Raw genomic sequence first — 23,668 nt, 5'->3', positions numbered from 1 at the left:
TCTTACTGCCCAGGTACCAGGGGAGCTAAATCCACAGGAATCACTAGGCTAGTCCCACACATTGAAGAATTACCCTGCTCAAACTGCCAGTGAGACCATTCAGAATTTGATTCCCTAAAGTCCTTTCTAGTTCTAAAACTCTATGATGGTAAGTGGAAAATACATTTTAAACATTATTGTTTCAAAACGCAGACATGAATACCAAGCTAACATCACCTAGTGAGGCTCTTGCCGTGCTTCCGATTTGCCTTGAGCTGTGTTTCTGGCTGACACGTTGCTCTCGGGTACAGTACGTGGTCTGTATGAACAAAAAGGCCAGTTTTTCTAGTGTGAACTCCAAACTACTATCCTGGCTCCTCATGGATCCCAAAGTAGCCCAGGAAATCTTTTCTGGCCCTTATGCACCAACGCAGTTCCAGCTGATAGGATCTGGGAAACTGAGTAGGGCCAAAAGGCTCTTTAGTCCCTCCACCCTCCAAAAAATCTATCAAAGCCCCTAAGATAAGGGGTCTCCCTCAAATGAGCCATAAAAGTGACTTTGCTTATTCCCTAAGTCTCCCGCTCCAGAAGGAAGGTTCTGGTAAGCGCTGCCATTTTTCTGCTGACTTAACTTGTTTGTGCTTGTGTAAAACTCTTCCTCACTTTGTTCCCTTAATCACAGCCCTTTCCTGAGACAGAACAGTGACCTTGCCCTTTGGTAAAGGAGCACCGGGTGGAGGGACAGATAACTCCGAGCCTATGGCCAGCTCTAACTTTTAAGTCAGTGTTTCTCATCAGTTCATCCAAGGGTCAAAATCACAATGATTCACAGCCAAACTTTGTTTCACACTCCTGTTGCAATTTTCACCTGTTTGCTAGCTCCAGGATGAAATAGACAATCTTTTTCCTAAGTTCTAGAACATAGCATTTTATTTTTTTTCCTCATCAGAGTATTTTCACTTCAGTTTTATTGTCTAAAAGTTTTTGACTGAGTGATTGATTTTGTCGTAGTTCTTTCGTCCATTCACATGATTACCTCACAAGATAAAGCGTATACCAACTTGGTGTATGTCCATTCATATTTTTCTCCCTCATCAGTCTATTACAGATTACTTGAGGGATGGTACGTGTGTTATGTCCGCACAGATGCAGAATTTTTAAAAAATCATTGTTTATCTTTGAAGTTAGGATCATATCGTGGGCACTTTTCTATGCCATGCTTTTTTTTTCTTTCTAATACTTTATGGGGTATTTTTCTACGCCATCTGTTAACAGCTCTAATTCACACTTTTTGGTACCTGCAAAACATCTCATGGAAGGGATGGGATAATTTGTCCAACTCTCTGACAAAGAACATCCAGAACATCCACTCTATCCTCAGTTTTTTGTCACTTCGAACAACACAGAAATAAACTTCTTTATGCAATATATAGAAACACGCTTGTATTTTTATATCTGTAAGATTACCCAGGAATAAAATTGCTACATCAAACAGTATATATCTTTTTTCTTTAATAATAAAACTGCGAGCACGTTATCATCATCATTATCGTCATGATTTAAGTTTACAAATGATAAATCCACAAAAGGAAATGTTTTATGTAATTTTAAATCACTGGTCCAGGACCCACAGATACATAACACAGAAGACCCACGAAAAATACGTCTTTGGAAATGAGCACAACACTCCTTTGGATATGAAACTTAAAATATAGAATACTTCTTAAGCTTGTAGCAGGAAATGCAATGGACTGTCTCAGCCCAACTTAGCAGCGCCTGTACAAGGCGTCCCTCTTGAGACGTTAGCTTCAGACTGTGCACACCGAAGGGACTGCACCTTTGTTGTGTTCTGCAGGAACACCGGGGATCTGGTCCGCATTTTCAAAGGCTGCGGTCATTTCATACAAACCCTCCAGCATTAAGAACTGCCAGAGAGGACAACATAGTGTCATAAGAGTTGTCCATCCCGTCTCTTGTAAGTCAATTAGAAGACAAAACCAAACCCAAAAGGTCTTCAAAATCCAGAGCAGATCATGCTTCTCTCCTAGGAAGAGGTAGAGAAACTGATGGGACGAGATATGCATCATTTTTACCAAATGGCAGACGTAGATTTGATCCGCATGTCTAGCGGAGGAGACACGGCTCTCTACCCCTGCTGACCTGCAGCAAGTTACAGCGGTGGGCAGGCCAGCCACGCCAGTCTGCACTCTCTCCACAGCGCCGCTTTAGAAGACTTCAACACGTGAAGACATAAGCCACTGTATTATTCAACAGTGCCCTCCAGGGTCATCACCCAGGAAGCAATGTGCAACCTCACTCCGTAGGAAACGTGTAGAATAATTTAGCACAATCTGACATGCTTACGCGGTCCTACCCACTCTCAGCAAACAGGATGTTTTAGCTCCAACCTGTTTCCCCTACTCGCAGCTCCTACTCCAAGACTTCATATATGTCAAAACAAAAAGCATGACATTATGGCCTCTAAGCCACTGCTAATTCCGGATTCTAGTAGCAGGACTTTTAAAACTGGCATGAATTGGGGATCAATCAGTTGAGCATGCCTTTGTTATTACTGGCCAACTAGAATTGGCCTATATTTTCTTCTTATCCTGGTGATCATACCACTTACAAGTTTAACTGAATGTAACCTTCTTAAAATAATGTAACCTTCTTAAATTATCCTTGTGGTGCATTTATTACTCTTCCAAACCAGAAATGGAGACAAATTTCTCCCTAGGACCATCAAGGAAGGAGCCCTCAGCTCCCCCATCAGCACCCAGGGCTGAAATTCTACTTAAACTATTCCTTGTATTATTACCGGAAAACAAGAATCATTATTGTCATACGCTAACTTAATATTGAGGGACAAAATTAAAAATCAACCCACTATATACATCATGTATTATATGATCTACAACATCCTATTTTACTAGTGAATACTGGCTTAATTATACATAATACTATATACAATTGTACATTAAACTATTTGCCCCATTCACATAAGTATGTACATTAAACGCTTCAACTCACTTCATACACATGATGGTGTAGCATCTGTAAACCCCAGACCACATGAACAGTCTATACCACACATCATCATCGATATCACATCGGACATCACATGACTGACTGTCCAGAGCACAAGTTAATCAGATTAATCCTGGTCACTCTTATCATAGCCATTATCTTTTCTTTTTTAAGATTTTATTTATCCACTTGACAGAGAGACAGAGATCACAGGTAGGCAGGGAGGCAGACAGAGAGAGGAGGAAGCAGGCTCTCCGAGGAGCAGAGAGCCAGATGTGGGGCTCGATCCCAGGACCCTGGGACCCTGACCTGAGCCGCAGGCAGAGGCTTTAACCCACTGAGCCACCCAGGTGCCCCTCATAGCCGTTATCTTTCCTTAATCACCAAGCTTGGAGAAACCAGCAACCTACAGGTTATACACTTCTTTCCTCTCCGGCCCTATAATATGTGTGTATGGGGTGGGGAACGGTTAATGGGAAACGATACCTGGCATCTGGTTCTTCCTTCAGGACCATCCAACCTAAAATTGTCCATCCATTCCTTAAATAAGACATCCCAATGGACTAATCACTGAGCAGCTCATGCTCACCCATGAGTGTGGTACCACGCATATGGTATTTTTTAATTTGGGGGGATACTGTGACTCAGCTATGGCCATCAAAGGTCCTAACATAGGTGACTTGTAGCTGATCTCAAACTGAATATTATTTACCAACATTATAACCATAAAGTATTAATTGGTCAAGGCTCATAGGACATATAAAAACTTCATTATAAATCTGTACACATATTATCTGCAAAAGAAATTAGCTTAGCAAACCTTCTCATCTCCCAATAGACTTTTAGTTGGGCATAATTATGTTTATCTTGCCAAACCCCCAAAATAAGACGCTATAACACATACAAAACCTAAATAATCCTAACTATTCCATAATTGATATATTTTCTGCCATTATAGTTTCAACCAAAACATACTGTAGCCCAACTCCTAATTAAATAGAATTTAAAAGCACTAATTTTTTTTCCAAATATTCGGCTTCATGGGCTAGAAATCCTTTTTAATTTTTTATTAAGTTTAATTTCACCCCTTTCAAAACTGGCATAGCACTTAATATTTCAAGATTTTTATGGAAAGGAATTTCTCTAGATCTGATTTAGTTAGTGTAGCTTAATAATTAAAGCAAGGCACTGAAAATGCCTAGAGGAGCTTATAAAACTCCATAACCTCATAGGCTTGGTCCCACTCTTTCTGTTAATTTTGTATTAAATTACACATGCAAGTATATGCCTCCCAGGGAAGATGCCTCTGGACCAGTAAAGGTACAGGAGCAGGTCTCAAGCTCGGTAAGAAGTACTTCATCGTGCCTTGCTTAACCACACCCCCACAGGAGACAGCAGTGCTAAAAATGGTTCTAAATGGAAATGAGACTAAGTTACATTAACTTATTATTAGAGTTGATAAATTTTGTACCAGCCACCCCAGTGATGCAGTTAATCCAAATTAATAAAATTTTGGTGTAAAGCATGTTTAAGATAACCTCATAATAGAGTTAAATTTTAATTAAACTCTAAGAAGCTGCAACTAAAACCAAAACAACCTAGAAAACTGACTCTAACATTTCTGGTTACGCAGTAGCTAAGATCCAACCTGGAATTAGATACCCCACCATGTTCAACCCTACACCAAAATAACTAATATAACCCCCTTTTCACCAGAATACTACTAGCAATAGCTCAAAACTCAAAGGACTTGGCAACATGTTCTGGGATTGATAAATCCAGATAAATCTCACCACCTCTTGCTAATCCAGACTATCTACCACCAACTTTAGCAAACCCCCAAAGGGAATTACAGTAGGCATAAATATTAGCATAAAATATTAGGTCAAGGGGGAGCACGTGGGCAGCTCAGTAGGTTAAAGCCTCTGCCTTCGGCTCAGGTCATGATCTCAGGGTCCTGGGACCGAGCCCCGCATCGGGCTCTCTGCTCAGTGGGAGCCTGCATCCCCCTCTCACTCTGCCTGCCTCTCTGCCCACTTGTGATCTCTGTCTGTCAAATAAATAAATAAAATCTTTAAAAAAATATTAGGTCAAGGCATAGCTCATGAGGTGGGAAGAAATGGGCCACTTATTCTACTTTAAGAACATTAAATATTGTGTAAAAACCTTTACGAAACTGAAGACAAAGGAGGAGTTAGTAGTAATTTGGGAACAGAGAGCTTCATTTCATTAGCCCATGAGGCCTGGACACACCGTCACCCTCCTCAAATATCAATTTCACATTTAAGACAATTTCTAATTATCTAACACGTGAGAGGGGACAAGTATCCTTGGACAAACCACGGTGTGAATAAAGCACCTTATTTACACTCCCAAGACCTCATCTTAAACCGAACACTTTTTAAGATTTTATTTATTTGAGGGAGAGAGAGTGAGAGGGCAAGCAAGGGGAGGGTTACAGGGGGGAGGGAGAGAGAGAGAATATGAAGCTGACTTGTACTGAGTGTGAGCCTGAGGCTGGGCTTGATCTCCCAATCCTGAGACCATGACCAGAACCAAAACTAAGAGTCAGACACCCAACCCACTGAGCCACCCAGGTGCCCCTAAAATGACCACTTGGAACTAAAGCCAACCAAAACTTACTGCACCTAACAGTTATATTTAAACCAAAGAAGATATGTATTTACAAAGACAGATATAGGGAGTAGAAATCTGAATGGGCACTATGGAGGAAATCTGAAAGAGAATGATGAAATAAGTATTTAAAGTATTAAAGAACAAAGTTTATTCTTTTACCTTTTGCATAATGAATTAACTAGAACAATTTCGTGAAGAAAAGTGAAGTCAAATATCCCAAAACCTTAATGTTTCAGAAACATTAAGGAACAAATTCATCTATTTGGCAAAATAGTGAGATGGTCGATAAGTACAGGTGAAAATCTGATGAGCTAAGGATAGTTGACTCTCCAGAGAGATTTTCAGTTCAGCTTTAAAATTAACTAAAAAGGTAATAAGTCCTACATAAATTTTGTTATCTAAAAAGGTACAGCTCTTGAGACATAGGAAATAACCTTCTTTAGTGGGTAAATATTTACAAAGCCACACTTAGCTTAAAATCAGCCATCAACATCTGTACCCCAATGTTCATAGCAGCAATGTCCACACCAGCCAAACTGTGGAAAGAGCGGAGATGCCCTTTAACAGACAACTGGATAAAGAAGATGAGGTTCATATACACAATGGAATATCACTCAGCCATCAGAAAGGATGAATACCCAACTTTTATATCAACATGGATGGGACTGGAGGAGATGATGCTGAGTGAAATAAGTCAAGCAGAGAGAGTCGATTATCATATGGTTTCACTTACTTGTGGAGCATAAGGAATAACACGGAAGACATGGGGAGATGGAGAAAAGAAGGGAGTTGGGGGAAATCAGAGGGGGAGATGAACCATGAGAGACTGTGGACTCTGAGAAACAAACTGAGGGTTTTAAAGGGGAGGGAGAGGGGGATGGGTGAGCCTGGTGTTGGGTATTCAGGAGGACATGTTATTGCAGGGAGCACTGGGTGTGGTGCATAAACAATGAATCTTGGAACACTGCATCAACCTAATGATGTATTTTACGGTGACTAACATAACACAATAAAAAAATAAGCCATCATTTAAGACAGCATTCAAGCTCAACAATTTTATTTTCATTCCAATAAGAAAAATTAGCTTCTAATATAAGATTGGAATAATCAGTTAACAAAAGGAATGCTGTTAATACTAGTAACAGGAATTATTTTTTGTTATAAGTTTCTATTAGATAATATAACCACTGACAGCAATTAAATAACTTTAACCTAATAATTAGCTATTTATTAAATCAATTGTTAATCCAACACAAGCACGCACCTAAAGAAAGATTTTTAAAAGTAAAAGGAACTCAGCAAACATAAACCCTGTTTACCAAAAACACCTGTTTACCAACCTGTTTACCGAAAACATAAACCCTGTTTACCAAAAACACCTGTTTACTAAACTGTTTACCGAAAACATAAACCCTGTTCACCAAAAACACCTGTTTACCACCTGTTTACCAAAAACACCGCCTCTAGATTTCTAGTATTAGCGCATCTCACACTAGGTGCACTAACTAGCCACAGTATCTTAACCACGGAAAGGTAACATGCTTATTTGTTCTCCAAGTGAGGACTTATATGAATGAATGGTCATGTGAGGGTTTTACTGTCTCTTCCTTTCAGTCAGTGAAATTAACTGTCCTAAAAAGAGGCAGGAATTACAAGATCAGAAGACTTTACAGAGCTTTAATTAATCTAAATACAAACATTTTAACCACCCTGAGGAATGATAGGAATTTAAGTGGATTAATAATTTTGATTGGAGTGACCTCGAAGTATAAAATAACTTATGAGTGATTGAAATTTAGACCAAACTACTCAGAATACACATTATCACTTACTGATCCAAAACTGACCAATAGAACAAAACATCCTAGAGACTGATAACAGTGCAATCTAATCCCATTCTAGGGTCGACATCGACAATGCTTATAAAACCTCAGTGTTGGATCAGGACGTCCCAATGTTGTAATCACTACTAGTGGTCCTTCTGTTCAATGATTAAAGTTTTACCTCATCTGAGTTTAGACTAGAGTGTTCCAGGTCAATTTCCAGTTAATATTTTCCCCACAGAAAAAAAACTGAGAGAAATAAGGTCAACTTGAGAAAATTGCCTTAAACCTAAAACACGTTATAATCTTTTTTTTAAAGATTTTTATTCATTCATTTGATAGACAGTGATCACAAGTAGGCAGAGAGGAAGGCAGAGAGAGAGAGGAAGGGAAGCAGGCTCCCTGCCGAGCAGAGAGCCCTACATGGGTCTCAATCTCAGATCCTGAGATCATGACCTGAGCCGAAGGCAGAGGCTTAACCCGCTGAGCCACCCAGGTGCCCCCAACACATGTTATAATCTTAATCTAATTAATTTCTATATGTCCAGACCAAGACCAGGGCTTGTTAAAGTGGAAGTCCAGTAATAGCATAAAACTTGAAATGTTTTAAGTCAGGGTTCAAATCCTCTTCTTAACACTATATTCATAATTAATCTTCTGTTATTCTTATTTTACTTGCTGTAGTACTTCTTATACGAATGAAAAGTATTAGGTTATATAGAACTTCATAAAGGACCAAATATTGTTGGTCTTCATCATCTACTTTATCAGCAAAGCCCTCAAATTCTTTATCAAAGAGTCTTGACAATCATGAACACCATCCGTATCTATATCGTAGCACCAATCCCAGCCCTTACGCTAGTCTGAACGACATGTATTCTACTGCCCATGCTGTATCCACTAACCAACATAAATCTAGGTGTGTTATTCCTATTAGCTGTAGCAAGTTTAGCCACTTATTCTAGTCCCTGATCGGGATGAGCTTCAAATTCAAAATATGCCTTACTTGATATACGCCAACCAGTAGCCCAATTTCATGTGAAGTAACACTAGCAATTATTCTCTTCTCAGTACTACTAGTAAATGGGTCATTTACATCATCAGCCCTCAGTACTATTCAAGGGTATTTATGATCCATTTTTTCATCATGACAACTAGCCATAATATGATCCATTTCAACCCCCACCAGAAACTGCCTGAGACCCTTTGACTTAACAGAGGGAGAATCAGATTTTGTCTCTGGTTTTAGTGTTAACTATGCAGCAGGCCCCTTTGTTAATTTTCTAGCGGAAATATGCCAACACTATCATAACAAACGCTTTAACAATTCTTTTCCTAGAATGTCACAATACTTACATACAGAAATGTATACAATTGACTTCATTATTAAAACCCTTCTTCTGACATACAAATGGTTAACAGACACAAGAAAAAATGTTCATCATCTTTAGCCATCAGGGAGATTCAAATCAAAACCACATTGAGATACCACCTAACACCAGTTAGAATGGCCAAAATTAGCAAGACAGGAAACAATGTGTGTTGGAGAGGATGTGGAGAAAGGGGAACCCTCTTACACTGTTGGTAGGAATGCAAGTTGGTGCAGCCACTTTGGAGAACAGTGTGGAGATTCCTCAAGAAATTAAAAACAGAGCTTTCCTATGACCCTGCAATTGCACTGCTGGGTATTTACCCAAAAGATACAGATGGAGTGAAAAGAAGGGCCATCTGTACCCCAATGTTTATAGCAGCAATGGCCACGGTCACCAAACTGTGGAAAGAACCAAGATGCCTTTCAGCTGATGAATGGATAAGGAAGATATGGTCCATACACCCTATGGAGTATTATGCCTCCATCAGAAAGGATGAATACCCAACTTTTGTATCAACATGAACAGGACTGGAAGAGATTATGCTGAATGAAATAAGTCAAGCAGAGAGAGTCAATTATCATATGGTTTCACTTACTTGTGGAGCATAAGGAATAACACGGAGGACACGGGGAGATGGAGAGGAGAAGGGAGTTGGGGGAAATCAGAGAGGGAGATGAACCATGAGAGGCTGTGGACTCTGAGGAACAAACTGAGGGTTTTAGAGGGGAGAGGGGTGAGATGTTGGGTGAGCCTGGTGGTATTATATGGGTATTATGGAGGGCATGGACTGCATGGAGCACTGGGTGTGGTGCATAAACAATGAATTCCGGAACACTGAAAAGAAATTTAAAAAATAAATAAAAATTTATCCCCTCCACCAAAATAAATAAATAAATAACCCTTCTTCTATTTTTTTGAATCCAAGCATCATAACCACAATGCTGATATGACCATTTTACATATCTCTTATGAAAAAAATTTATCACTAATGCTAGCATTAGGCATATAATATGTATCAATTTCCATTACTAAAGCAAGTATCCTGCCACAAACTTTAAAAACATATCTGATAAAAGAATTACTTTGATAGAATAAATAATAGAGGTTTAAACCCTCTTGTTTCTAGAATTATAGGATTAAACCCAATCCTCAAAATTTAAAATCTCCATAATATATCACACCATGTTAAAGTCAGCTAAATAAACTATTAAACCAATACCCCGTGGTTTATATTCTTTCCATACTAATAAATCCTCTTATATTTATTATTATGTCACTTACCATTATTACAAGCATGATAATCATTTTGTTGAGCTCACACTAATTAATAATCTGAATTGGTTTCCAGATAAACATAATAAACCATATTCCCATTCTAATTAAAAATTCTAACCTATGACCCATTAAAGTATCCATTAAATATTTCTCCACCACATCTGTACCTTTCATAATAGCTATCATCATAGCTATTATGGTCAATGAACATCTACTGAAGTTTTCAATCCAATAGCACCCTTTATTATTATAGTCACCTTTATTAAAAAACCTGAATTTTCCCTATTCTACCTTTGAGTACCAGAAGTTACACCAGATATTCTATTAATTATCAGTTCTATCCGCATGACAAAAACTTACATATCAGTTTTATATCAAATTTCACCATCAGTTTTATATCAAGTTTCACCATCAATTAATCTAAATATATTAATTCTTGCTATAGTATCAATTATAGTTAGGGGAATGAGGAGGGCTTAACCAAGCACAGCCATAAAAATTTCTAGCCTATTCATCAATTGGCCATGATTTAGAGACCAAGCATCACAGCTCTAAACCTATTAATTTACATTCTATTAACACTTACTACATGTGTACTATTTATCTACAGCCATCCACCACAAAACTTCCATACACATGAAATCATGGAGTAGAATACCTATAATTACTACTATGGTTTTTCTGATTATATTATCCCTAGGAAGCCTCCCAACACTCACTGGTTTGTTTGTTTGTTTACCCAAATGAATAATTTTCCAAAACTAGCAGCATTATTATACCAACATTAAAACTACCCTAGCCCTACTTAATCTATAGTTCTACACACAATTATTATTCTACCTCACTACCCTTTCTGTCAATAAATAACAGAAATAAAATTACAATTTGCAGACATAAGCCAAGTAATTTTTTTATGTCCATTCAACATTGAATCAACATCAGTCCTTCCCCTAACACCAAAATCATCAGTGCCGGACTAGGAATCTGGGCTAACGTAGGTGAAACACCTCTAAAGCTCTGTGGTCCTGAAATACAGATTGTGGGCTATCTTGTGGGCTATCTTACATCAACTAAATGCAAATCAAACACTTGAATTACGCTAAATCCCCTCTAAATCCTCCAGTCAACTGTCTTTGGTCTTTTCCAGGGTTTAGAGGAGAAAGATGGGGCAACGTGACAAAACCAAAGCTCCTTTTTTGAATTTGCAGCTCAATCTGTTATTCACCACAGGGCTTGGTAAAAACAGGATTCAGCCTCCGTCTTTAGATTTAGTCTAATGCTTACTCATCCATTTCATCTGTTTCCATAAACCACCTGCTATTAACAAACCATGAAGACATTGACACATCACGGTTACAGTTCCGTGCTCGAACCAGAATGGGAGGAACCTCCTTAACTCTTCTTACTCATGCTGAATTAGGTCAACCTGGAGCTTTATTAAGAAATGATAAAATTTACTCAAATAAATAAAATCTTTTTAAAAAAAGAAATGATAAAATTTGTAACATTGCTACTGTTCCCTTGTTCATAATAATCTTTCCAACAGTAATATCTGTTAGAATCAAGGGCTTCGGCAGACTCTGATACAGCATTTCTTCAAACAAACAATATAAACTTTTACTTCTTCTACCACTATTCTTTGGCCCACTGGCCCCATCAAGCATTAAAGAGGTACCAGCACAGAATCAACCCGTAATTAGTCCCCGCAGCAGCTTCTGTGTATTTCACTATCTTTTCTTTACATTTAGCAGGTTCCTCGGCGATGCTAGGTGCAATCAGTCTTGCTACTACCGTTATCAATCTAAAACCACCAACTGCGTCTCAGCGCCAAACACCACCGTTCGGTGTGTTCTGATAATCAATGCAATATTGTTACTGACATCCCAGTACCAGCAGCTGGGATTACTGGACTATGAGCAGATCCCAAGTATCATTTCCTTTGATCCTGAGTGACCCAGTTTTATATCGACATCGACCCTGACTCTTCAGCCACACAGAAGGATATAATCTTATTTATGGGTTTGGAATAATTTCACATATTGTTGTATATTATTCAGGGGGAAAAAGGCCTTTCGATATGTAGGAATAATATGAGTCATATTATGTCGGGGAGTTAAAAATTACTCACAGATCTTCAGCTGCACAGGGGTAGAGTCGCTGACCCCGGCATCATTCAAAGGTTAACCATGCTTGCAACACTGGTATTACAGCCGGCATAGTTTAACCAGAGCAGTACACTAAGTACCGCACACAAATTAACCAATAAAAGCAATATGTAGACATTTTGCTCAGTAGTACTAATTCCCAAGAATTTCTCCCTTGGCTGATTTTCTGTTTCTGTTTCTGTTTCATTTAAAGCGAGCTCCAAATTCTTGATTTTTCTGCCGTTGGGACTCCCTTCCTGCCTTTTGGATTGGTGCCTCGTCTTGGCTTTGTTATATTCATCTTGTTTAGAAGTCCAATGCGCCATCCATTGCGCCACGGAGCCACCTCATCTTGTTTATTTTGAAGGAGTTTGACTCGATTCTCATCACTTCTTGACACACCAGGTACGGCACTCTTCCTTAGTTCTGACCTCTTGTGACAGCGAGCCCATTTAGGCCAGCTGCGAGACACGTGTCTCCTTGGTTTCCTCCTCAAGGTGATTCAGATAACTTACCCTCTGTAAGATGTGCTCTTCTGAGCAGACGAAGTGTCCAAACATTTATCTATTTAAGAAAAAAAAGTCTACATTTGCTCTTCAGCAACACCCGGACTCATAAAGTTTCCTTTGCTCTTCTACCAATTCACATGAGAGCCACCGAGCTAGCACGAGTGGAGGGAGGAGCAGAGAAGCAGACTCTCCGCTGAGCAGGGAGCCTGACACAGGGCTCAGTTCCAGGACCCCAGCGTCATGACCTGAGCCAAAAGCAGGTGCTTAACCTACTGAGCCCCCCAGGCGCCCCTCATTCACACGTGTTTAAATAAGAATACCCAGTGTCAGAAATCAATGATCTCTTCTGAAGCTTTCTTGAAGGAAGTTTACCAAAGCTGTGGGACCTGCTAGTTAAGGACTTGTTTGACTTGGATTTGTCTCTATTCTGTTGTTGGACTTTTAAACTTTGATTTTAAATCATTCCTTGTCACTGTTGCACCTCACCGGGACTTATGATTTTGGTGTGTGAGCAGACGATTAAGCAGATGAACTAACAGCTGATAAGTTTTTCATTAAGATCACCTCACAGGAGCCCCGCAACACTCCGAACAATGTCATTTCTCCAAAGCAGGGGTAAACCTGTGGCCAAATCCGGTCCCATTTGTTTCTGCATGACTTGCAAGCCAAGAATGGTTTTCACAGTTTCAAATGGTTTGGGGAAAAAAATCAAAAGAAGATGAATATTTTGTAACATATGAAAATTATATGGAATTCAAATTTCAGGATCTATCAGTAAGTTTCACTAGAACACATCCTCACCCATCAATTTACATACTGTCTGCAAGGGTTTTTGGCTACAGCGGCAGAGTGAAACCTGAAATATCTGCTGCTGGCCCTTTGCAGAAAAAGTTTGTCAACCCCCAACTCTAGCCTTCTCCGAGAGGAAAGGAGGCACCAGGCACCAAATCTCCCTGGGCACGTGCAAAATGACGATCTCTTTACAAGCGTGTACAGGTACCTCTTCTATGCAGTTATGGGGACTGAACAAGTCAAGGAATAGAGAAAAGACACGGAGTTGGTCCAGTCTCAGTGTTTAACTCAAATATTCCTGCAGGAAGTCTCAGTTGTCAGGCCTGTTCCCTGAAGCTCTCACATTCAGACTTCTGCCTGGAAACCGGAAGCTGCAGGGTCTAGAAGAGCCGTCAAAGATCGTGCACGGGGAGGTGGCCAGGAATTAAGAGTAAGCTTGGGACACACCTGATCTGCCTCCAAGAAGGGCCATAGTGTCTGAGCTAAACTGCTCTACCAAACCGCCTCTCTAACTGGCCCCAATCCAGAGAACAGGAAGGAAACTGCATAGAAGGTTTGGAAAGGGGGGCAATGAAGCAGGGAGTGGCCACTGCCCCAATCAAGCCTGGGCAGTTGAGATTCTGAAGATGAAAAAGAGCTTTGCAGAAAGCTACAGCAAGTAAAAGCTAGGCTGAGATGCCCAGGAGAGGGACCAGGGCCAGTATATGTGTCCGCCACAGATGGAATACACTCCTGAAAAGGTCAGAGAGTGGAAGAGTGGCCTTTTTCACCTGCTAGAGAGAGAAAACAACATTAGAGGCTAAGATGGAATTGGGTGTGTGTGTCCTGCCCCTCCTTAGATGAACAAGCCTACAGGAATGTTCCTGAGGAAGAGCTCTACGAAAAATGAGAGGATATAAAGTCATGTCATCTGTGGTGATTCACAGACCTGTTCCCCTGGGGCAAATAATGCATTATATGTTAATAAAAATAATTTAAAAAAATCATGTGGTCTGAATTGAAGCCCTAGAAAATTTAGTGATCCCTGTGATTTAAAGAAAAAAATCTTACCGATACCTCACATTTACCATTTGGCAATTGTTACCTCTACATGCCTTGTGTGGGGGGATATATATATATACACACACACATATCCCATAATCCTTGTGATAACTGAGCAAGACAAATGGTTGTAGTGTAGTATCCCTATTTCATTAACAAAGGAACCAAGAATTGGAGAGGTTAAATGACTTGCTCAAGGCCAAACATCTGACAGTATGGAGATCTGACATCTTGTCTGTTCACTTAACTGTGTTTACTTTACAGATGGGCACCAACATCTCCAAAAGACATAAAAAAGCAGTTCCTCCAAAATGAAATATATGACAGTTTATGCTAAGCATCACCTGCTTCATGGAGGGATTAATGGGTAGAATAATTGAGGTGTCATAATTTAAGTGATATAAGAATACGCTTGACAGGGAATGAATTTTTAGGAATTTCACTGTATTTCAGGAGTGGGAGTTAGGTGCAGCTTGATTAATCTTATCACCAACATAATTTTACCTGGTACTAATGGGTCAATTTACTAAACTTGATTTTTTCCATGATGGTACACTGTCCCCCAAAATCAAAGAAATACCAATTTGCAAAATCCAGGCCTTTGACCACAAAAGTCAAAAGAGAGAACAGGAGGAAGGAACAAAGAGAACCCATTTTTACTGCTGGGATATGTCAATTAAGCCGCTAGATTTCTATAGTATTAGGGGGGCTATTAGGAGATACCCCTGATCCCTCAAAAAATTAGGACTGAATAAAACAGGGTATACTTCAAAATAACACAGCAGAAAACCAAGTCATCTGGGAAAAACTGCCTGACTCCAGACCAAGTACCTTCTACAAGGTACCTAGAAGGTAAACAGTGATCATGTTTGCCTTGACTAAAGGGAAAGCAGGCACTGGGTAGCCAGGAGACTGGGCAGAGTCCAGCCCATCTGGGGAGCAGGCGGTACGGGCTCACTTGTGAGAAGACCAGGAAGTGATTTCCCCTTTGAAAGCTGTTCCTCCCCCAAACTAAAAAAAAAAAAAAAAAAAAAAAAAAAAACAAACAGATAAAAGCAGTTCCTCCCATTTTCCAATAATTTCCATGGAGTGCTGGCCCAGGGAAAACATTTTCCTTCCCAACTGCCCAAACGACTCGGACAGGACTTACACATACAGAAGGGAAGATAAAGAAAAAGGTAGAGAAGGGGAAAAGGATGGTATTATAATGGGTTGAGAGGGAGGAGGGGGGATGGGAAGGGAATCTACAGTTCATACCAAGTGTGGCCAGAATGAGAATGACACATAATTCAGGTAGATCTTTTTTTCCCTGAGAAGTAAGGGACAAGTTCTTGTCATCCAAGCTGCTTCACTACATACTTATGTGGTTTTGCCTAAAAAGAAAAAAAAAAACAGAGAGAAGTAATAGTAAGGCCTAAAGATAGTGTCAGAAACAGGAAAAGATTAGGAAATCTAATTTTTAAAAAAGAGAATGGAGGTGGAAATGGCAGCTAGTGGAAAGAAGTTTTCAGATAAGAGACCGGACTTTTCTTTTCATTGAGAAGATGAAGAACATTGCAGGGAGGAACGGGTGATTGCCTGGTATACTGAAATGCGGACGTGCCCTGACCGTGTTCCTCATGGAGTCCTATGTCAAAGAGAAGGAGGAATAAGTGTGTGTGCACGTCCACATGCATATTGTTTCTTCATTCACAGACACGTACGCGTTTGTGGGTACCGCGCGCTTCTGGGTTTTAGTTGTGAGGCTCCTTTTCTTGCTCATATTCACTCTCTCTGGTAGAAAATCAATGATAAAAAGCCAAAAGCAAAAAAGATAAATACATATGGTGGGCCATCAGTCTCTTAATTTGGAGGAGTTGACTAAAAACAAAACGCTGCTCTTTTCGGAAAAAAAAAAAAACAAAAAAAAAACAAAAAAATATTCTCTTTAGAAATCAGAGAGAGGGGCCCCTGTTTGGATCAGTGGGTTAAAGCCTCTGCCTTCAGCTCAGGTCGTGATCCCAGAGTTCTGGGATGGAGCCCGCCTCGGGCTCTCTGCTCAGCAGGGAGCCAGCTTCCTCCTCTCTCTGCACCTGCTTCTCTGCCTACTTGTCATCTCTATCAAATAAATAAATAAAATCTTTTTTAAAAAAAAAGAAATCAGAGAGAAAAAGCAAAATGTAGTTCGATTAGTAAAAAGAGTTCTGATCTATTTTTTAATATTGCTTTTTTAGTGCAAAAATAAAGGTTTTTAAAAATTTATTTGTTTGAGGGGGAGGAGAGCTCCAGTGGGGGGAGGGGCAAAGGAAGAGGGGGAGAGAGAGAGAATCTCAAACAGACTTCCTGCTGAGCACAGAGCTCAATCCCACAACCATGAGATCATGACCTTAACCAAAATCATGAGGGGGGGGGGTGCCTGGATGGCTCAGTGGGTTAAAGCCTCTGCCTTCGGCTCGGGTCATGATCCCAGGGTCCTGGGATCGAAGCCCCGCGTCCGGCTCTCTGCTCTGTGGGGAGCCTGCTTCCTCCTCTCTCTCTCTGTCTCTGCCTGCCTCTCTGCCTACTTGTGAGCTCTGTCTGTCAAATAAATGAATAAAAATCTTTAAAAAAAAAAAATCATGAGGGGGACGCTTAACCAACTGAGCCACCCAGGTGCCCCCAAAGTTTCTAAGTAAGCCAAAGAATGATACAAAAAAAAAAAAAGAGAAGAAGAAGAAGAAGTTGTTTTCGGCAATACTGTTCTAGTAATGTTCTTCGGGCCTTTGCACAGGCAGCCATGGGGAAGAGAGTGGCCATCGTCGGAGCTGGTGTCAGTGGCTTAGCCTCCATCAGAAGCTGTCTGGAAGAGGGGCTGGAGCCCACCTGCTTCGAGAGGAGTGAAGATGTTGGGGGCCTGTGGAAGTTCTCGGTGAGTGGGACGTCAGTGCAGCAAAGCAAGAAGTGAGGACGCATTGCAGAAGCACAGGCCTCCAAACCAGATTCCATGCGGTCAAAACCCCTCTTAGGTTAGGATCTACAAAACACAGGAGCAGGCTGGAAAGTAAGTTGCTTGCTCACTTCAGAAGTAAATGAGATAGTGAGCTAGCTTTGTAGGTTCTGTGTACAGAATTCGCTGCTGGTAAACCATTAATAACTGAGCCACTTCTGGGAATGAAGTGCAAGGGCAAATACTGGTTAAGTTTATGTAATGTAACTATATCAGTTACTCATTTAAAAACCAGAGTTGTTCTCATTCTTTTGTTGAGCTTAACCAAAGGTCCACTTAATGATTCAGACCACAGGTTTTAAGGTTTCAGGTGCTGTTTGGCCTTACAAAAACCATATAATTAATGATACTGCCAAAGGAGGAACCAAGAAGAAGATACACTGACTTGAAGTTCTTCAATGTCCTTTAGTCTCTGTGCATTCATAATAATGACTCTGTCAGCAGACAGGCCTTTATGCAACCATTAAATCACTTCCTCTGTGGCCTGACAACCACATCGGCTGGTGTGAGGGGCTTGCCTGTGCCCCAGCTCCCTCACTGTCTCTCACCTTAGAAACACTGCATGGCTAAGCCCACCCCGTATGTCTTCTTCTCCTTCTCCTTCTCCTTCTTCTTCTTCTGATAGACCGTTCATATATGCCAATTTAGGAGGAGCAATAACCCTTTTTCAATTAGCAATAATCGCGCCTCGGATAAACCTCATTGGCTACGATACTGCCACTGCGCAAAGCTAGCAATAACCCTTTTTAAGCTACCATTTCCTCAAGTGCAAAATTAGTATTGTGTTTTATACCTCAATAAGATTGAATTTGAGGAGACAGTATTATAAAGACATGAGAATATGGTTATTTTTCTGGACTGTAAAGAATTCTTGAAACTGCTCAACATCTTGCATGACATTGTAGAGCCTGACTGTGTTGCTCAAATGTGCTGACGGGGCTTCAGACTAGCACTCTGTTGATTCTTAGGGCTATTACAGTGGACAGTTTCCATATGCCTAACACTTTTTCCCATTGAATTAAATCTTTACAACAATCCTATACGGCAGGTATGAATTTTGATAAATGAATCTGAAGTCTTAAATAGAAAAAAAAAAGTAGTAAACGGCTGGTAAGTGACAAAGGCAAGATCCAGATTCAAGCTGGTCTGTCCCTCCAGCCTGAATGTTTAACTCCTCGGTCAACTGCCGGGTGCCATTCTAGTAAGTGGCCTATTGAACTAGCAGGATTTCCACAGGAATCTTGGCCAGTCCCCGCATTCAGACTCACTTTGCAGAACGTTGTTGGCGGTAGGCATTGCCAATACAGCTCTTGAGAGCAGCTACATATCCTGCTGCTCAGGAAAGACTTTGACATTTGAACCTGGCATCATAGATGGATGATGTCCTCAGCTGCAAACATATGCTTCTCTTAAAAAAAAAAAAATAGACAGACTACCCCAGAAGGTGGAACTGAGGCCCAGAGGCTGGAGACTTGAGACACAGAAGATTATTCCTAAGCCTTGACACCTAATAATGTTTACCCTACTAGATTTCAGAATTGGGACTGCTAACTCCTTTCTTCCTTCCATTCTCTCCCTTTCGGCAGGGGAGCATCTGTAACTGGCACCCAACGCCCGTGTCGTTGCTGTCCTTTAGTAGAGGAGAACTTGTGTGCTAGTTCACAGGTCCACAGCCTGGGAGGCATTTTGGCCATTACGATCAGACCGGTCAGACCCGGAGTCTCATTCATACCTGATTTGGATAATTTAGGTGATACCATTTGGGACTTTTGAGCTGATGATGTACAGATGAGAGTCAGGACTTGATCTGATGCTGCAATGGATTGAGATTTGGGGGTGAGGAGATGGGGTGAATGTATTTTGCACGTGGAATAGATGTGAATCTTTAGGGGCCAGTGGCCTGTGGTAGACTCAACAATTGAACAATGATCCCCCGCATAGGTACCAGGCCCTAATCCCTGGAACTCACAAATGTTCCTAATAAGGAAAACTAAGATATGATTAAGTTAAGGATCTTGAGATGGTGAAATCATTCTACATTCTGTGCTAGAAATACCATAGCATATATGCTTCTAAGAGGGAAGCAGAGGGAGACTTGACACCCAGAGATAGAAGGGGAAAGACAATGTGATCACTTGAGCAGAAAGTGAGATTTGAAGATGCTATGCTCTGACTGTTCTGACCTCCGTCTTCAAATAGGAGGAAGAGGCCACTAGCCAAGGAATGCAAGTGGCCTCTGGGCACTGAAAAGGCCAAGGAATGCTGGCCTCCACCAGAAGCTGGAAGGGACAAGGAATAAGCTGTCCCCTAGACCCTCTGGAATGAACACAGCCCAGTGAAACACCTTGATTTCAGCCCAGTGATACTGATTTCTGACTACTGGCCTCTGGAATTCTCAGAAAATAGATTCCTGCTGTTTTAAGCCATTAAGTTGGTGGTAACTTATTACAGTACAGAGGAAACTAAGACACTGGTTACTTAGAGTTTCCTAATTACCTCTGTGAGAGGGTCCACACTGCAGGTGATGGCATACTTCCCTTGTTTCTCAAACACCACACGGAGCCTACGCTGTGTGCCTAGAATTCACATTATGGGATTATATTATAAAATCCTGTTAATTTTTAATTTTCATTACCTTTGGTTTCTAAAGTCAACACTTTACATTCTCTCAGCATTTTTCCCCCCTTCGAGAGGTATCCAAAAATTTCTTAAGTGTGAAAAAATAAAGGTGCGGATCATTTACCACTGCGGCTGTTTCCTGTCGCACCTCCCTGTGCCCCGCTAGTTCTCGAGTGCAACACTGATCTAAAGCCAGAATGATGTATTTCCCTCACCTGTTTTGATCACTGAGAAAATAAAGTACTTTAGGACTAGGTCACAGGTCTAGTCCAAGGGAAATGTCTTTCTTTCCCAGGAGATCCCCGAACAATACATCAATAAATTGTCCGGATTTGGGCCCAAAGTTTCATGAATAATCCTCTTTTTTCTGGGCGAACAACCCTCTGTTTACCTCCCCTGATTTTATTCCACCCTTAGGATCAATTTGTTTCTTTTTTTTTTTTAATATTTTATTTATTTGACAGAGAGGAATCACAACTATGCAGAGAGGCAGGCAGGAGAGAGAGGAGGAAGCAGGCTCCCCGCGGAGCAGAGAGCCCGATGCGGGGCTCGATCCCAGGGATCGTGACCTGGGATCATGACCTGGGATCATGACCTGAGCCGAAGGCAGAGGCTTTAACCCACTGAGCCACCCAGGCGCCCCAGGATCAATTTGTTTCTTAATGTGTAGTCTCTACCAAGCTTTCTAACCTCACCAAAAGCCACAAATCACAAAATTACTATACAAAAATAAATTGTTTTTATATATTTTAGAGTTAGCAAACTGGCTCTTTTTGTACTGTAGCTAATCTAATCTATTTTATCTATGAAGTTTTTAATATTTTAACATTTTAAAATCGTGATATTTTACATAAAAATCTAGAGATCTGTCTTCTTTTGAAAAATCAGAATATCAGGCAACACTGTATTTCCCCTTACTCAAAGTAATAACTGGCCTCTTTTAAACTAAATTCAAATTCTCTGTTTCATTATTTTCATTTTTGGCCCATTTCCTCATTTTTTGTAACTTTCTCTGCACCTATAGAATGTGTTATGTACAAACAGCAATCCCTTAAATTACATGGAACAAAAGTCACAGCCATTTACAGAATCTTTCATCTCCTTCTTCATATGGTTTTATGATCTTTTTTGTTTAAACAAGCCTTCATGTTTATATTGTTAGAATCGGGTAAATACTGGTCACCACGGAGCCACTCAGAGGATTCTGATTACATTTTCTTCCTTGAACAACTTTTATTTGCACTGGAATTAGTAATTGCCTTGTATGCTTTGTTTAACCTTACAAATACTATCTGTAATTCATCCCCCAAGCTCTCCCTCGAATTATGGTTCTCTTCTCAATCAGTTTAAACACACTTAATTCTTCTTTCAATCGTCTCTTAGAGATAGTTCTTCTGCTTGTCTTCCTTCTCTAGTAAGGGCTGCAACACTGCTGCAGGGATGACCCTGGTTTTTGGAGCCTTTATTGTCCTATTATTTCGTTTAGTCTCCCCTTTTAGTAGATTACATTCAGACTACATCCTCCAGTAGTTCTCTGAGAAGTTATACATCTGAAAAAAAAGACTTTAGACCTTGTATGTCTTACGATATCATTACTGGATCTGGATTCTCATTTGATTAGACTGAGGCTTAGCTTTGGGCTTTCTTTGGTCTGTTACACCAGTCATCATTCATCTATGTTCAATCTTCTAAGATGTTCTTGCTGGTTTTTGTTTGTTCTTATTTTTCTTTCTTTTATTTTCCCTTGTGGCTTCATACCTCTGATACTTTTACAGTTGTTTTAATAGAGACTTGGGTGAAAGAAGAGTTAAATACATCTATATAATTGGTCATGTTTAATCAGAAGCTTGGATTACTTTTGTACCAGAAAAGAATAAATCTACTTCCATAAACAAACAGGGTTTCGTTCTTTGTTGACCTCTCCCTCCAAAAAAACTATATTTAAAAATGCCATTATTGACTCTATAGCCATTCCCTAATGAACTTTCTACCTGATCAACTTGGAAGGATCAGTCTATAAATATGGGCTCTGAGCTGCACTATGTAACACTGAGTAGGACCAGTAAGAAGTCCATCATTGTTTAAAAAAAGAAAAAGAGCAAGTCACAAGTGATGTATTGGATTATGCTACAGCTCTGTCCTCAGCAATCCGGACTTTGGGGGCCTAAGAACATCTGCAGATCAATCAAGACTGATACCCTGGAGCAGCCATAGTTGCAAAACTACCTCAAACGTGTCTCAAAGATTAGCATCATCCTGACTTTACCTCCCTTGGTGTAATATTACATCATTTTCCCCAAACTTGGCTTGCCCCAGCACCTCACCTCTGCCCTTGTATTAGTTTTCTAAGGCTGCATAACAAATTACTGCAAACCGACCAACTCATAACAACACCCATTTATTACTCTCAGTTATGTAGGTTAGGAAGCACAGCATAGTTCAGCTTCCTCAGCTTAAGGCCTCATAAGGCCAAAACCAAGGCGTGGCGTGGCTGGACTGGGCTGAGCTCTTTTCTACAGGCACTGGAGAAGAACCTTCTTCCAAGTTCACACAGGGTGGTGGCTAAACTCAGTGTCTTGCTGATGTCAGGCTAAGGTCTCTGTTTCCTTGCTGGCTACAAACGGGGGAATTCTTCTCTCATCTTCTCTCATGATCTCCTTGTGAATTCTTGATCTTTTGCAATGCTTTTCATCCATAAATACATACTAGACTACTAATGCTCAGGTCACTCTTTCATGTCTAGCACAAATAGGACAACAGATAAATATCCAAAATTACACAGGGAGGAGCATAAAAGCATTCCAAGACAAAAGAATTATCCCCAATTGGCACAGCTTAATCTCCAAGTATCTTTTGGATAAAAACTCAGTCTATCGGATCCTCTCAGCCCCTGAATTTTTCCAAGATTGTATCTGAACTTATGGAGAAAAAGGACTTATGTGACCTTGGGGTGGAGGAAAGCCAAAGTTTCTCAAATTCAACACAGATTCTGGGACTGTTCTCTGGCCCCTCTGGTCTCTTGGTGTCACTGTTGTATTTGTTATCATTCATGCTTATCCTTTAGGAATCTTAAATTGAAGACAATAGTTGATGAACTTGGAGACTGTCCTCTCTTAGCTTCGAGGCCGAATGACCTTGCTGATTAAACCCTACTTGCCTCCTATGAGCATACCTGATGAACCTCCCCAAGACACAGTTTTCCCATTAAGTTCCTGAACCAAGTAGGCCGCTCTACAGCTCTCTCCTAAAACGCCACTTAGCCCCCTCATGGCAACTCTCTGGTAGACTACCTTCTACAAGTCTCAGAAAATTACTGTGTTTCTATGGCGCTAATAAAACATTATACATTAATAAAAAATAAAATTTTTTTTAAATTTCTGCATTTCTATTGGGAGCAAGTGGGAGCTCCTTGTTTTGCTCAAACTGAATGTGTTCAAGAGAGCTGAGCTAAGATCCTGCCTCTTCTGAATCACTGCTCCTTGAC

General features: G+C 40.4%; 1 protein-coding gene and 1 pseudogene across 2 annotated transcripts in view; one reads left to right on the top strand and one right to left on the bottom strand.

Annotated features, from left to right (window-relative positions):
• The first annotated feature begins 12,381 nt into the window (after positions 1–12,381).
• Positions 12,382–23,668, top strand: part of LOC123928127 (dimethylaniline monooxygenase [N-oxide-forming] 3) — a 28,780-nt gene continuing 17,493 nt past the window's right edge. Inside the window, exons 1-2 of one of the 2 annotated variants that reach the window (XM_045983191.1) lie at positions 12,382–12,663; positions 17,350–17,487. In XM_045983191.1, the coding sequence (XP_045839147.1) occupies positions 17,356–17,487 (132 nt within the window). In that variant the 5' untranslated portion in view covers positions 12,382–12,663; positions 17,350–17,355. Of the gene's footprint in view, positions 12,664–15,697; positions 15,779–17,349; positions 17,488–23,668 lie in introns of those variants that run through there. The other variant, XM_045983192.1, reaches the window with a different exon arrangement.
• On the bottom strand, positions 18,182–18,297 carry LOC123928496 (annotated as a pseudogene).

This window comes from Meles meles, chromosome 17 (genome assembly GCF_922984935.1).
Source record: "Meles meles chromosome 17, mMelMel3.1 paternal haplotype, whole genome shotgun sequence".
NCBI lineage: Eukaryota > Metazoa > Chordata > Mammalia > Carnivora > Mustelidae > Meles > Meles meles.
The sequence above is the reverse complement of the archived record's forward strand: the minus strand, read 5'-3'. Positions and strand labels throughout refer to the sequence as shown.